Raw genomic sequence first — 16,614 nt, 5'->3', positions numbered from 1 at the left:
CTATTCCATGATTAGTTTCTATGGAACATGTGGCCTCAAGTTAGGCCAGGGTAGGTTCTCCAAATTTCTCCTTCAGCAGTTTCAGCCCCTAGCCTTTATCCTTTTTGTACCTACAAACACTTTTATTTGAATCACAGAGTTGCAGAATCATATTGATTGGAAAAAAGCCTCCAGAGGTCATCTGCTCCAAGCAGAACCAACTGCTAAGTTAGACCAGGTTGCGCAGGGCCTCGTCCAGGTGAGTCTTGAAAACCTCCAAAGATGGAGATTCTGCCACCTGTCTGGTTAACCGATCCCAGTGCTTCCCCTGTGAGTCTGTCTACATTCAGACAGAACACTAGCTTGCTCTACAGGGGAATCCTATCTGGTTTGTTTTAATTTGATTTTAGGACTGTGGTGGTTTTTTTTTCCCCTCTAAGCTAGCATTACAAGAATTAAAGCAACGATGATCTAAAGCATTAGGACACTCACTCTGTAAAGTTTACAGATACAAAAACCCAAATGGAAAGGACAATCTACTTTTTTTTATACGAATTTTTAAGAAAATTTGCAGAACCAGAGTTTGGAATGAAAAATAAATACAAAAATAAGACTTCCTGGAAGCACCAGTTTTTAAGTGTGCTACTCCACCAAGTCTGACACACAAGCTGGTGTCAGCACTCGGAGCCAGAATACTCCAGTATCCAGAGCAGTATCTACTGGCCTCTTGTCCCACAAGTGCTCTACCTCAACTACCATTTAATGGTTTCCCCTGCCTGCTGCCAACATTTTTGCTCTCAAGCTCCGCTGCCCACCACATTATATGTACCTCAAAAATACTCTTACCTTCTTCGCTGGTGTCCTGTATGCACTCCACTCACAAGCCTTGCTTCAACAGCTTACGGGGACCCAGCAATCCAGGCACAGCAGAACTCTAACACAGCCTCCTTTCCCTTTATCACCATTTTCTGTCAAGTTAGTGCAGTTACATTGCAAAAGGAAAACTGCATTAGCAGTGGAGAAAATACAAGGAAAAGCAAGTGTGAAGACCAGAGCAGGGCAGGATAACATCAGGCAGCAATCACATTAATTTAGACAGCCAGTTAAAAAGTCTTAAATGACTCAAGCAAAGGAACACCTAGTTTTCGGGTTTTTTTTCCTTTTGTTATGCCAAAGCTTGGTCAGACATAATGTTGCTTGGCATTATGAATGGGCTTTGCTTCAGCAGACAGTTCAGACACTATTTCTGGTGTGGAACCTACGGCACCAACAACTTGAACATACCCAAATCCTCATTAAGGTCTTTAATGGACTAGGTAGGTCTGCTATAAAGTACATGTGTACACAGCTATTTTGGAGCTCCTGCCCAAAGCCACTAAGTTTAGCAACTAAAAGAAAATTAACAAAATTCTTCTGCCGGTGCAAAAAAAAAGTCAAGTTACATCAGGAAGGACAAATGTAACCACACGTGGTTCAAGTTTCACACATCCCCAAGATTAAAAGAGGTCCTCTTACTCCCACTGTAAGACTAGTCTGCTGCACACACACTATGGCCCTGGGCAGCGAACCCAACACACTGCTTGATGTTGGGACCACCTTACCTATGAGCAGCTACAAATTTCACAGGTGAGTTCCCAGCTGACCAGCAATGCTTCAGGTGACAACCTCTGATCCCCAAAACCTCCTGCTTCAGGTACTAAAAGGGAAGTTTCCTTCACAAAACCAAAATACAAAGTTGACACTATCTTCAGATATAAACTTTGAACAGTGAGGTTTTGATACACATTTTATTTCTATCACTATGAGCCTAAGGAATATGCTATTTTTCACAGCTTTCAGTTCATTCTCCAAAGAGTAGCACACAACAGAAAAATAATTAGAATTTATATTTTTTCAAATTTTTATTCAACAACCTGCTTACAGAAAATGGATAGAATTAAACAAAAGCTTACATTAAATACTATACAAAAATATTAACATTGCTGAGGAGCTATTCCCCAAATATGTTCAATTTCTATATCCTCAGCCATCTGCATTGCAGCTCACAGAACAAAACAAGAACATCTGAAGGTTTTCTTGGCTGCAATTCATTATGACACATGAAAACTGCAGCCCTTGACAGGCTCCTGTTCAGTAGAATTTGGCAGTCAACTGTTTGTACTGTAATTAAAAAAAAAAAAGCAGTTTACAAATGAAAAATAATCAAGTATAATAAATACATTTTTCTTAAAAACAGATGAGCCCACAATCCTGGAGCACGCTGTTCAGAAGAGAAAAAACATGATTTTCTGCTCTGGAAATGCACTTTGTGGGAAATGCTATGTATTGATGACCTGTAGGCAATTTTATCTCCAAAACCTTCCAGGAAAGAAGAACAGATTACCATAGGAAGTTTCAATTGCAATCTTTGAGTAAAAGTCCTCAGAAAGATTCAGTAGCTTCTGACCAGAACCTTCAGCAGTCATCAAGCTCCTTTACAGTCCATCACTGCCATTTTTAGTACAGTTGTTATGAAGGCTTGGATTCCCCCGCTCTCCAGTCAATGTTTTTAAAGAGTGGTGTCAGCTTATGGAATTGACGTTTTTAGAGCTTTTGAAGGCCAACTTAAGGAGGAGGATCTTCTCCTCTAATAGCTTTGTATTTTGCCATGTCTTCTGGGAACACCTTTGTCAGTTCTTGAATTAACAAACTTTTAAATTTCTGGAAAGAGAAAAAAAATGTGTATGCGTCATCTGCACCATTTATTTAGATGACATCAATCTTATCTGATGAACAGAAATGTTTGTATACACCACAGTTCTACATTTCAGTGACCTACTAGAATAGTGCCCAAAAAAACCCTCCAAAAGCACACACAAAACCCACAGAAAGTTATAATACATAGAATATGCTTAAGTGAAATCTGCTAGGAAAGCACCAGGCTAACTAAAATGCTTTTAATTTCCCTTAAATTAACTGGCATTTTCACCTAAGAAATACAAAGTAGTTTGACTTATCTGGTAAACTCTGGTGCATCGATAACTGTCTAACGTTCTTAAGCAAAGCTGATAAAGGACATGTCCTCTTGACTTGATATGGAATCCCCTCCATTTCCAAAAAGCAACTCACACCTGGCTTAGAAATACATACTTCCTACAACTTTTAGAAGCACAGATCATATCTAAAGAAAGAGAAGCTTAGAATGTATGGAGATATGGCTACATTTTGCAGCACAAATTGCCATGCTCCACATTAAGATCAGACAAAGAATCTTCTGAAACAAAGAGCCCTTTCTCGAATCTTGCTAAACTTCCTTTTCTGATTTTATTTTTCAGCAGTAATTCCAGCAGTTAAACAGCCCAGCAGAATGCTTAGGTTCATACTACATGAAAGTACAAGTTCAGAAAACCCTGAACACTGGCATACATTTTAAGTCCCTTTATAAAGATTAATTCATGCTAATACAGCACATTTGACATTTTAATACTCTAAGATCCACCCAAGAGTGGAAAAAATACCTCTTTTGTTTTACTTATTTCTAAACTTACACACATCACAGTTACAGATCTAAAGCAGTGAGGTACTTATTAATACTCAAAATTAAAACAAACGTAACACTACGTACACCTTTAGCCAAAATAAAATCACAGCAACATCTGCATCTCCAGTTGTGGGGTGAATTACCAGTTTCCTTTCCAGAACAGGATGTGTGAGCACCAGTTAAGATACAGGGATGCAGAGCAATCCCTAATGCAAATCAGGGATTTTAATAACTGCACAAGTGAAAAAACCCCACATAGTTACAGAAAAGTAAAAATTTATCAAATACATTATTACATCAGTACTTTCATTATTTGTGGTTTACCTTCATTGTGTCAATTTTTCCTTTTACTTGCTCATTTTTAGCCAAAGCTCGCTCCAGACACTCTTTAGTGTAAAGCTGAGGATTGCGGCCTTGATCTATGTATCTGAAAATAGAAAAGATGCTACCTACATGATCATATTCCAACTAGAATGTTCTCCAAGGTACAGAATTATTCACTCTGCTGTCTTATTGTTACTACTATTATCTGAGACGCATTTTAAAAAACACAATTCAACTCAGCCGTTTTCAAAAGACAGCTCAAGGAGGACTAGACCACGGCCGGCAAACAGCTGTTTTGGTATGCTGTTTTAAACCTTTGTTTTCAGAAAGCCTGGAGCTTTGAAAGAGGTATTAAAATCAAACAAAAATACAACTATCCAGCTCCTCACAGGCAATAAGTACACATGAATGAAGAACGATAGTCCTTTTCCAAGCAACTGGAAGGGCACTAACCATAAAGTAGCTTAGTTTGTACACAGTGAGCCATAAGCACATAGGATTAAGGCACCCAGCAATTCAAGGATGAGGAGAAAGTGTACGTACTGTAGTCAAGAGTGAAAATTAACTCACCTGTATTGGCAAACATATAAGTGCATTTTTGCTTTACAATGTAAGTGTCTGACAAAGGAAAATGCCATCATTGAACAATGAAAACAGAACATTTAAGACTGTTGTCATAGATTTACAGACAGAGTGGAAGCCCAACTGAAAAAAAGTCCTGTACAGCCAGTAATATACTAGAATATAGCAAACCAGTGACATCTGGACTGACAAGAAACACTAGTAAATTAATTTGTCAGCTATATTGTAAAAACTGTCTTGTATAACTCTCCCTCTACATTCATGATTTTGCTTTTAATGTTCTAATTCTCTGCCAACAAGAAGATTGCCACTACTGAAACTAAACACCCAAGTACTGGCCTAATTTAGTTTTACCTGCAGCTTTACATCCTGATTCCAACCTAGTGTAAAAGTGTATTTCTAAAATGAACGCTTACTTACCAAATCACCAGATTCAGCAGAATCTGTAGTATTGCCTACATATGTGAAGTCAGTATCAATTAAAAATACTTTAAAAAAAAGAGATCTAAAAGCAGCTGTAGAATTTATCACATTTCTCACCCTTCCACGTTCTCACAGGCTAAAGGTACTTCTTGCCTTCTTCTGCCTGAAGCATTCAGAGGATGTTGTTTAAAAAACAAAGCAGTCCTCCGTGGAAATATCCACGCTGCAAAGACACGCTACATCAAATCACACCGACTACAGCACCTTCCCCCCCATCTACAAAGTCACTCACTCAAAAACTTCCAAGGGCACGCTGATATCGTGAAGCTGCTGCCGGCACTTGTCGATATCCTGCAAGCCCGTCACCATGAAATTCCTGCAAGAAGAAAACGGGTCGTTTTTAGCCAAAACGGGGCGTTCTACGCTAACCCTAACCGTGGTTGCCAGGCCGGCGACGCGAAACCCAGCGAGGGAAACTTCTTATCTCCCCACCACTCCTTCTACGTGTAAGGGCGACAGATCGGCCGGCCGGGGCCTCCGCTACCCTGAGGCACCAGGCTCGGGAAGAGGGGCGGCGGCAAAAGGCCCCCGCGGCCTGGCCCGGCAAGCAAGCGGGGTGAAGGAGCGGCGAAACCCCTCACAATTTCTGGTTGAGACCAGCCTGGCTGCTGGGCTGGAAGTCGCTGACGATAATGCCGAGCTGCCGGATGTTCTCCACGAACTTCTCCAGGTGCTCCTCCAGAGAGTCGAACTTCTCCGCCATCGCCATAGCTGCCGCCTCCGCCGCCGCCTTCCCCTTCACCCCCCCACTTCCGGCGAGATGCGCATGCGGGGAAGGAGGGAGGCGGAGCTGATGGACTGGTCACGCCTCAAGCCACGCCCCCTTCGTATCAAGCCACGCCCCCTCGCCAAGCCACGCCCCCCGCATCCCTCCCCTCCCGCGCCGCACCGATCCCGCTCCCGTCGCGGCGGGACAAACCGGGCATCTGGGAAAATCACGGGGTCATACGAGAACTCCGGCCGGCCCTCCCGGAGCTCCAGCCCACGATTTGTCGTTTCTGCCGGCTGGTTTGAGTTCGGCGCCTTTGCTTTATGGGAGGGATGCTCGGCCACGCGGCAAGAGGGACAATGAATTCCGGGCAAAAATAAGACTTATAAACCCTAGGTTGTGCAAGCCTGTATTTGTTTTGGGCATGCAATGGAAAATAATGAGAAGTCTTTCTTGCCCTGAAGGTAATCAATACTAAATTATAATTAGCGTCTTTTATACATGCCAGATAATTGGAGTTTGACAATACGGATCATTCAGTAGCCTTCAGCACTGCTTTCCTATCTTTTGTTACCATACAACATCTCTAGGAGTTTTTCACTAGATCCCAGTGGAGCAGGAAGCACACAGTGTGACTAATAAAATCTTTGAAAAAATTGCCGGCACCACTTTTGGAATGGTGACATTTGAAAACTCACTACTAATTGCTGTGGCCTGCCAGACATGGACTGCTGCACCTAGATCGTGAAGTGTCCCTCTGCTTGACTTCTTAAAGACATAGTCTTTCCTGTCAGTCCACTCCTATAAAACCTCTATAATTGACCCTCATTGGTTTTTTGTCACTTATCCTTTTGCCTGTCCTTGACAAATATTACCACGTTGCTTATATTTTTAGACCATCATTTGGAATCTCACTGCTTTTGAGCAGTTCCCCTTCCTATGTTGCATAGAAATCAAATCGTTCCTCATTTTCAGACCCATTCAAAACTTGTGTGTGGCTCCAATTTGCTCACCACCTCCACCCTGTACCAGAGGTTGAACTCTAGTCCTGATCCATTTGTAGTGCAGAGCCCACTCCCTTCTTGAAAGCTTTTCAAAAAGGTGGCTTCATACTTTTTCCCCGTGCTGCCCTTTACTGTTAGGTGGGGCTGGTGGTGACTATCTTATCACTTCACCACATCTGGTCAAATTCCTCATTTAATTACTTGCCTCGCTATCCACTGCTGCAAGCTGCTGCCTGTCTTGTACAGGCTCTGGGTTAGGGATCATCTCTGAGAAGTCCTTAACACAAAAGGACCTAACTCGTGGGTAAAGGTCACACATGCAACTGGGAAAGGAGCAACTGCATAGATCTAAAGAGCAGACATTTTTCTGCCTGTCTCACTCCCCATGTCTGATCAGCAGACTGATCGTAGACTCATAGAATCGTTTAGGTTGGAAGGGACCTTCAAGATCATATAGTTCCAACCCCCTTGCCATAGGCAGGGACAAGTTCTGCTAGACCAGGTTGAGCAAAGCCCCATCCAGCCTGGCCTTGAACACCTCCAGGGATGGGGCATCCACAACTTCTCTGGGCAACCTGTTCCAGTGCCTCACCACCCTCAGAGTGAAAAATTTCTTCCTGATATCTAATCTAAATCTACTGTCTTCCAGTTTGAAGCCATTTCTCCTCATCCTATCACTACATGCCCTTGTAAAAAGTCCTTCCCCAGCTACCCTGTAGGCCCTCTTACGGTACTGGAAGGCTGCTATAAGGTTTCCCAGAGCCTTCTCTTCTCCAGGCTGAACAACCCCAACTGTCCCAGCCTGATATGCTCAGCTCATGCCTGACCCCACTCACAAAGGGAGCACTCACAAAGGGAGCCCTCAGACTTCCCTTTTATCTGGTAACAACAATGCACATCTGGAGTTCAGGTTATCTGGATTTCAATCTCTCCTTTTTATCCACAAGGATCAGAGCCTACAAAAAGACCTCAGAGGCTAGGATATATTTGGCAGTGGGGTCTGTTCAGTCCCAGTGGCTATTCTACTTTGTGTGAAAATTAAGTATTGCTTGAGCAATAGGAAGACAGGGTTTGGCATACCACACAGAAAGAAGTGGAAGAACCAGTGCCTGATTACCTGATAAAGGCTCATTGTCTTCCCCACCTGTCTTATATCTGCTAATTATGAGTGGTTTTCTAAACTGTGTAAGAAATAGACACTGTAACAGACAGAGGTTCACTTGATAATAGAAACCACAATGAATTATCTGGGGAATGACAAAATATCAGTCTAAATTAAATAATCCAGCTATCATTTTCCCTGTGGGAAGATTATCTGGCATGCTTAAATTCCCATGGCACATCACAATAACTGTATGTTTTATAAATAGCTTATTTCCAGTATGTCTGTTTTCAGCTGAATCTGAGAAGATCAGTCCAGTAATATCAGCAGATAAGAATCTGATGCTTTGATTCACAATGAAGGATTTGAATGAATGCTTGAAATAAGAACAAACTAAAATAGATATGATATTCAATCAACAGATTTAATGTATTTTATGCATTTTTAGCTATAACTTGTGACCATTTCTGTTCCACAATGAGAACCATCAAAATCAGCAGTTGTTAATTTCTTGGATGTATCTTTTTATTAGTTATACTTTTTCCATTTATGATATCAATGACAACAATAAAAATGTAAAAACCCCTCTAATGGTCAGTTTCTGTTCTGGGTTACCATTCTAGTTCAGTAGCAGAAAGTTGTGTCTTTGCTAAATACAAAGGGCTATTCAGGAGTTCATAAGATGAAGTAAGCTAATCCAAAATTACATAGCAAGTTACTGTAAAGAGCACTAAATATTAAGGAAAATACAATACTGTGCAAATGTGAAAATTTAAAAACAATCCTAGGCTGCAAAAAGCAATTAATCAGTTCTAGGTCTTGACAAGTATTGTCATGCCATGATAAAAAAAATCCATTGTCTATTGATTTGCAGTTGCTGACCATCCCGTTTCCACAGTTGGCAGAATGTTCTCTGGAGACCAGAAGTCCCTGGATGTCGAGATTTTTCATACAAGTACTTTGCACTGATCACATGAGAGATCTTGGTCTGAGGAACAGAAGAGCTTTTTCTAATATTTGGGAAGGAAGAATGTAGAGTATGGTGTACTTACCAGATTAGATCTGAACCTGAGGAACAGGGGGGCCGAATTTTGAAAGAAACAGTCTAAATACATGCGATTGCGTCAGACGTGGCTCTGCAGGCTCAAGAGTTTTGGTTTTAAATAAAAGAGTTGCTGTATATCCATCTTGGCTTATGGGCAAACACACTCAGCAGAAGTACGGAGCAGAATAACTTGCTTTAAATTCAGTAACAAAAATGGGGTTTGAGGTACTGTTAAAACTTCCACTCCTTCCTCTTTGTGGGAAAGCCTTTGGTTATCAGAACCAAGCAAACATGACTTCTAGCTTGCTTGCAATGACTGAAATCTGATAGATGTCCATTGCCACATCTATCTCGGGTAAAGTATCTGGCAGAAAAAAAATAAAAATTGGAAGTTGAACATCAAATGTGGAGATATCCAGCTCATCTTAAATCTATATTTACTAAGCTGGTTAGGTTAGATTAATGAATTTTGTTAGATAAATGTGTACAGTGCTTTTAAGATTAAAAATTGCTAGAAATATATTACCAGTTAAATTTTTCTCATAATCACCAACTTGGTCAGTGTTTTCCTGTTCAGGTAAAAAAAAAAAAGTAAACCAAAGAAAATTGTGTTCCAATGAAAGAGGAAGGGAGGAAGGGAGGAAAGAAGGGAGGAAGGGAGGAAGGAAGGGAGGAAAGAAGGGAGGAAGGAAGGGAGGAAAGAAGGGAGGAAGGAAGGAAAGAGGAAGGAGAAAGAAAGTCTGACAAATAACTCAATCAATCAATAGGTACATAGAGACAGAAAGACTTAGAAAGAAAATTTCGTGGTTCATGATGTAAGTAACCATATTGCATTCCTACCCTTATTTCCATGCAGAGAGCAGGCAACTACTGGCTTGTAAGCTGGACATCTGCACCAGGCAGTTAAGTAGGGTTTGTAATATAGGATAGAATGAGAGGCCGTGTGGATCAATATGACCCATTTTGGAAGAGTAGCACAGATTACGTAAAAGAAAATCCTGTTTTGTAAACCTCTAATGAATTTTTCAAGCGGTCAGCAAGCGTGTAGATAAGAGTGACCTAATTGATACAATCTACTTGAGTTTCCCATCAGCTTTTGCTGAAATCCTCAACCAAAGTCTTTTAAGGAACTAAAGCAATGGAATAATGGGAGAAATCCTAGGCCGAATAAAGAACTGATTGCCAGAGAGAAAATGCAGGATAGGGGCAAATATTTCATTCTTGCAGCAGAGAATCATTCCCAGAGGAGTTCTACAGGGAACTGGGCTGAAAATTGTGCCATTCAATATGTTCATGGATGACCCAGAAAAGAGATCAGATGGTGCAATGAGAAAATTGGCTAATGAGAAAGTTATTTGGCAAAAATGAATACAGGTTGTAGGAAACTGTAGAACGACCTGAAAAGGCCTGGTGGCTGGGCAACAAAGTGTCAGAAAAAATTCAGACAGATAATGTAAAGTAATGGACATAGCAAGGAAAAAAACCCTAGTTTCTCATAAAGATTCATAGCCTTTTGACTGTTACCACATAGAAGCAAGACTTGAGGATCGCAACAGAAAGTTTCATGAAAACATCAGCTCAGTGCTCAGCAGTGGTCAGAAGTCATACAGAGAGTTAGGAATAGTTAGGAAAGGGATTTGAAAACAAAGTAGAAAATGTCATTGTGCTACTGCATAAATCCACACTTCACCCCAACCTTAAATACTGTGTGCAGTTCTGGTTCCCTGGAGACCTGGAAAAGAGTCAGAGAAGGGCTGCCAAGATGACTGTAGATGTGAAATGGCTTCTGTACTTGGAAAACATGAATAGACAGGGGCTCTTCAGCTTGAAAGAGAGCCCACTGATAAGAGCTATGACTGATAACTTGGTGTATCTACAAAGCCATGAGTGGTCTGGAGCCTAGAGTGTCTTTCAGCACCAAAACTAGGGGCCATCAAATTAAAGCCAACAGGAGATAGCTTCAAAACATGCAAAAAAGAGGTGATTTTTGTCATGCAAGGTTTAGCAGCCTTGTAGAATTGCTTGCCGATGGATGCTATGGATAGCAAAATCTTAGCGGGGTTGAAGGGGAATTGGGACAAATGCTTGGTAGAAAGAGTTACAGAGAGGTAGATAAACCACACCTGGCTCAGGAAATCCCATGAACTGAAGGTAGTCCAAGCCCAGGAGAGTGGTCAGGAGTGGTCTCATAGATGTTTTTCTTGTCCTCGCTTTTTAGCATTTGCTTCTGGTTACTGCTGAGCACAGGATACTGGCCCAGATGGAGCCTTTATCTGAATCTGTGTGGTTACTGTTATGCGGTCCTGCCTGCCTGAATTGTCAAAGAATGGGCTGTGCTGTGTAGGATGTAGACAGATTGCATAGTGGTTTCTTACCAGACAAAGCAAGGTTGATTTGAGACTGTTTATATGGCCTTCAGGTCTGAAAGCTCACTCTTTTTTACTCGGTGGTATATATACTCCAGGTAAATGACTTTTTCAGTATAACATGGCACAATGCAGTGTTTAAGATTAATTACCGGTGGTATAGTCACTTTTTCTTCTCAGAAACATAAAAAGTGACAAATAATTCATCTGTTTGCCCACCTCTGGAACAGTGATTCTCCTCCCAGCTCCTGTTTTCTGCTGCTGGCAAACAAAGTGGAAGAAGCGAATAAAGAAAACAAAACACATTGAGTTCCAATGATGTATGGTTTCTCCTTTTGTCTTTCTCACTTTCTATCTTTGACTTTTTTACTATTTTCTTCTGCATGTTTGTGTCTAATGCATTGATCACTTCTTCCTCATTCTGCAGACCCAGAAATAGAGGATGAAATTTCAGGTCATTAACTGGGAGCATCACCTGCCTAAGAATTCAATTTTACCATCCAGTTACCTTTGTTTGTTTTAATTACAACAGGTGATAAGGAAAAGAGAAGCAGGGAAGATAGATGTGAGCAGCACAGAGAATACTATTTACCTGCTCTTGATATATCAGGCTGATAGTATTTATGCTTAGGATGTTCTTCGACTCAGAAGCATGCTGTATTTTCACATTTTACTGCATAAAAATAATGTGATAAAATAAACAGTTTTTACAAAAACCCATTATTCAGCCGAATAAGAGGTGTAATTATAGTTTCCATACAGATTTGGTATGTAGCAACTTGCTCATTAATGACTTGAAGTAATACAAGTCTTACACAAATTAGCAGGATGGTGCATTTATACATCATGGCTGGATCACAGTCTTACTGAAATAATCTAAATTTATTTATCTAAGAAGCAGCAGGATCAGGATTTTGTTCATACAATAATTTTTGCTCTTCCAAGTCTTGTAGATCTTGAGATGTTCTGGGACCTGATCCAAAGATAACTGAGCCCCAGGAGACTTTCTGTTGATGGTAAAGGATATTGAATGACAGAGCCTGTTCTCACAACTCTGGCTCCAAGGAGGTCAGCAAGACACAGCAAAGGACTTACATAAATGTTTCAGGACAGGAATATTGTTTCCATGGTGTAATGACACTCTTCTAGATCTGCAACACTGAAAACTTATATTTCATAGTACCCTTAATATGCCATAAAGAATTCATTCTTAATTTTGTTTTTAAAAAATATGCTGAGAAATCAATAGAATTGGCTGCTTTTTTCCCCTGGAGTATTAATCTTATTCATCAGACTCAGTTTATATTGCATCCATATTGCTGCCATATGTCATTTAAAGCAAAATTAAGATCTATTCTTCTGAAATGCAGAGTTGCTTTCAATATTTATCAGGTATTTCAATATTTATCATGTGATTTTTTTTCCACAGGTGTGAGAAATACATATATATATTGCACTCTTTGAATTTTTATATTATTATTAATTATTATTTTATGTATATATTTTAATTTTATATAATAATTATTAAATATTACATAATACTATAATACCAACAAGTAAGGTTGATTTCTCTATTGATGCTTTTATTTTTTTTTTCTGTGACTCAGAATAACTAGTGCAGTGTATTTCAAACTAATACTTTTTTCATTACCAGAGATACAGGAAAGAAGGCATAGGAGTATCTCACGCTGTAAGATTTACTGAGACTCCCAGACCACATGTGTGCTAGCAAATGAAATGGAGCTGGGACCATTCTCCAGCACTGAGTCCAACTGGCACAGAGCAGCCCTTATTTCTATTCCAACTCCTGAGATGTACCTGAAAAAATGACGGTGGTCGAGACAAAAACGCTGGCTGGGTACCTTTGTAACACTTCCACAGTGTCCCGGTGTTTGTGCCCTTCCCTGGCACTTCCAATTTTTCTAAGGTAAACTGATTTTTCATGGTTGTTGTGGTGCTTCAGAAAATCAGAAAAAATTATTTAGCATTCACAATTACATGGTGAAAAGTGTTTAAACTTAAACTCAGTTGCGCAGAGCCATGGTTACGGAACAATTACATGGTGAAAAGTGTTTAAACAACTCAGTTGCGCAGAGCCATGGTTAGGGCCAGTATGGAGCTACTGGCACAGTTGCCTTGGGGCTGGGAGTAGTCCTGGGGTTTGCGCGGGTGTCATGCAAGAGAGGCTGGAATTAGTGAGCTCCACAGGGTTCAGCCTGATCAACGTGAAGGGTCTCGCGTTCACCGGAACAGCCTGCAGGCTGCCTCCAGTTCAAACTGGGACTACCAGGTCTTCCAAACTACTTCTGAACTGCTCAGATTCAGAGCCATCGCAGCATATGAGCGCTCAGGCAGCTGTAGGCTGTGGGGAACTTCACGTCACAGTGGGGCAAAAGGCTTGAACGTGTTAGCTCCTTTAGTCCATCCTGTCGTGTGGACGCTTGTCACGGAGGGAGTGATTCACTTCACTCGTAAGAGAGCAGCAATGACATATTTATTGTTATAAAACAACCTTTTAACAAAGTGTGATAGTAAACGCGACAGTGTTTTAAGGAGATTTGATGGCAAGGCACACTTCGTTATTTACTGCATAGAGGACATGGTCTGACAGAACTGTCAGGAAGACCCTCCTGTTAAGTCACATGATTCAGAAAGGACCCCCTTTCTTTTGAAACTCCTTCTCAGAGAGGAGCCTAGGTGCAGCTGGATCCAGTCCTAGTCGCAGACTTGGTCGATGGTTTGTGTCTACAGGGTTATATATGTGCAGTCAATCCTTTACATCACTTAGCTAAGATTTCAAAGTTTAGCATGCTATTACCACTCACCAAGGATCTGTTGAGGTAAGGAATCTCTCAGCCTCGAGGAGTAACAACCTTGAGAGGCCTCCCTACTCAAGAGGAGATCCTGGTGTACAGCCCGCTGCCCTGTGGGAGAGCTCAACAGGCCCCGGGCTGTCCAGTATTTACAGAGTAAGATGACTGACCTATAGTCATATTTGCATAGCAGCGAGGCATCTAGACAGTCTTTGGCTATGTTGCCATTCGTCCCCCAAAGTCCAGGTACAATCCATCACAACCCCCACTGACAGTGATGGCTGTAGCAGGAGCCGGGCAAGAAAGCTGGGGGGGAGGGGGAAGAGCATACTGCCACAACGCTTTGGACACAATTATAGCCAATGGGGTCTCTGATATACCTTATCGTGTAGGCAGGCATTCCTTCCTGAAAGGCACTATGAGGCAGGCAGGCATTGAGCTAAAGACTCTCTTTATACTATTCTTTTTTTGGGAGGTAGGTGAAGTAACTCTTCAATTTTAAACTCATTCTTCACACTCTTGTGTGTCCATATCCCACCCTCTTTACAATCTGCCTGCATCACTGGGAAAGATACTTTACTGTTCATGTCCAGAGTCCAGTCTTTAAATAGGTTTTACTTACAGAAGACTGTTTTACTTACAGAAGACTAATTTATAGCTATCGATTCTTTCCACAGCTCTGTCTACCTGATGAAGAAATGCTTTATTGTCCAGTTAGTTTTGTTCTGTGATATCTATTCTGTGCTCTAATCACATAATTGAATCACCTCTCAGACTTCTGCATGATAAATTAAACACACTGCACTTTTTACATTATTTTCTTTAATGACTTTTAGCTTTTCCAGTGTTTCTATTTTTTCAGTATCATCAGAAAAGGGAAGATGACCTGCACATCAAAATCTGGTATTGGTTTCTGCAGAGGTATTGGTCCCTGTTCCCTCATGCCTTGTGCTGCTCATGTATCCTTTCCTGTTGATGCACTGCAGGACTGCAAAACTCCTCTTCACCACAAGGTTCCATGGGAAGTTTGTGCTGATCCAGTATATTACAACCCCTAATTTCCTTTAAAGTTTGCTGCTATAGGGAATATAGTCTCCAGTTACATGAACTTGCCTGATTTGCTCCTAGTAAGATGACTTTGCAAATTGTTTTTATTAAAATGCATTTATTTTACAAACACAACTATTCAATTTATTCTCTCCACACTATTTTGGGAGTAGTCTTTTTTCAGTGGCGCCCAGTGATAGGACGAGGGGTAATGGGCATAAACTTGAACATAGGAAGTTCCATCTTAACATGAGAAGGAACTTCTTTACTTTGAGGGTAGTGGAGCACTGGAACAGGCTGCCCAGAGAGGTGGTGGAGTCTCCCACTCTGGAGACATTCAAAACCCGCCTGGACGCTGTCCTGTGTAACGTGCTGTAGGTGACCCTGCTCTGGCAGGAGGGGTGGACTAGATGATCTCCAGAGGTCCCTTCCAACCCTAACAATTCTGTGAATTCTGTGAATTTATCACTCCACTGGCCTTTCTGTATGCTCTTTCTTTTATTTGCAATTTTATATTTACCTCCACATCATCAATACAACTATTAAATTATGCCAGTAGCAGTCCCCTGGGGAACCCTGCTGGCAATATCACCAAATAAAATCCTGCTTGGGAGCAGCCGCAGGAGCAGATCGCCCAGTCTGCCACATTGTTCCCAAAAGCGATTTCAGAGTGATTGGACCAGCCTGATGTGAGACAAATTCCAGGCAAAGTCTGGCATAAGGGATTGCTCCAGGGTCCTCTTTCTCCAAATTTTATGGAAGACATCGTGTCAGATTTGCCTTGCTCAGACTACTAGTCCAACACTATCCCAACAGGTCTCATGTCCCTGCATGTCTCCACAAGCCCTTCCTCAGGCCATACCATGTACAACCTTATACTCTTCTTATAAAAACATCATTTTCTGGGGAAATCTGTGTCACTCACTTTCAAAGAGGGCACCCGCAGTAGCACAGGCTCTCAGGATGCTTTCTGCACTATGAAGGCGGAAAAGGAAGGGCAGGAAAAGCCCTCTCTTATGATGACCACCTCACAGAGCATATAGGTTGGCTCTTCTCTCTGTCTGCTGCTTCCCTTCTGCTCCCCAGCACAGGTCTTTAGAAAAAAACTCAGAGCACTGCCATCTCCACCCCTCTGGGGAATGCCTGGTGGCCCCCCTGCCTCAGCAGTTCTTCTGGGATGTGGTTTCAGTAAGTTCAGGCAAAACACCTAGGGAAAAAAAAACATGGCCTAGAGACAGAGGTGTTGGAATATGTATGATTCCTGTGGCAAGATTTGTAAGGATGAGTACAAGTAGATGAAGACTCAGTTTAAACCACTATCTGGCTCTGTGGCTACGACTCATGCCATGAAGGTGAAGTAAACACCCTGCACTTGGCAGTCTTCCTCCCCGTTAGAAAAAGTCTGTCCATGTTTGGCAGTGGGTGAGAGGAGACCAAGCTGGGAAGCTGGTAGAGTGGTCCAGCCTTGGAGAAGGAAAGAAGTTATCTTCAGGGTGAAAACCCTGCCTCCTTCTTCCCCTGATCTTCTGTGGCCACCGTGAGAATGACATTTGAGCATGTAGCTCATCCACACAGTCACAAGGGTGCTGGGCCTGCCATGTCCCTCCCAGCGTGGACCTCCTTGTGAGCTAAGCCCCACG

General features: G+C 41.7%; 1 protein-coding gene across 1 annotated transcript; it reads right to left on the bottom strand.

Annotated features, from left to right (window-relative positions):
- Positions 1-1,733: 1,733 nt before the first annotated feature.
- Positions 1,734-5,618, bottom strand: MED10 (mediator complex subunit 10). Its single transcript, XM_009883762.1, has 4 exons — positions 5,470-5,618; positions 5,121-5,204; positions 3,824-3,926; positions 1,734-2,679 (listed from the first exon to the last, which is right to left on the bottom strand). The coding sequence occupies exons 1-4, from the start codon at positions 5,595-5,597 to the stop codon at positions 2,584-2,586; spliced, it is 411 nt and encodes a 136-aa protein (XP_009882064.1). The 5' UTR covers positions 5,598-5,618; the 3' UTR covers positions 1,734-2,583.
- Positions 5,619-16,614: the final 10,996 nt, after the last annotated feature.

The sequence above is a fragment of the Charadrius vociferus genome, unplaced genomic scaffold (genome assembly GCF_000708025.1).
Source record: "Charadrius vociferus isolate BGI_N301 unplaced genomic scaffold, ASM70802v2 scaffold103, whole genome shotgun sequence".
Classification (NCBI taxonomy): Eukaryota; Metazoa; Chordata; class Aves; order Charadriiformes; family Charadriidae; genus Charadrius; species Charadrius vociferus.
The sequence above is the reverse complement of the archived record's forward strand: the minus strand, read 5'-3'. Positions and strand labels throughout refer to the sequence as shown.

Coding starts and splice junctions, on each gene's coding strand:
- MED10 (XM_009883762.1), bottom strand. CDS start 5,597: ATGGCGATGGCGGAGAAGTTCGACTCTCTGGAGGAGCACCTGGAGAAG. Junction 5,205..5,469: donor GCTGGTCTCAACCAGAAATT/GTGAGGGGTTTC, acceptor TTCTTCTTGCAG/GAATTTCATGGTGACGGGCT. Junction 3,927..5,120: donor GTGCCCTTGGAAGTTTTTGA/GTGAGTGACTTT, acceptor TTCTATTTTCAG/ATACATAGATCAAGGCCGCA.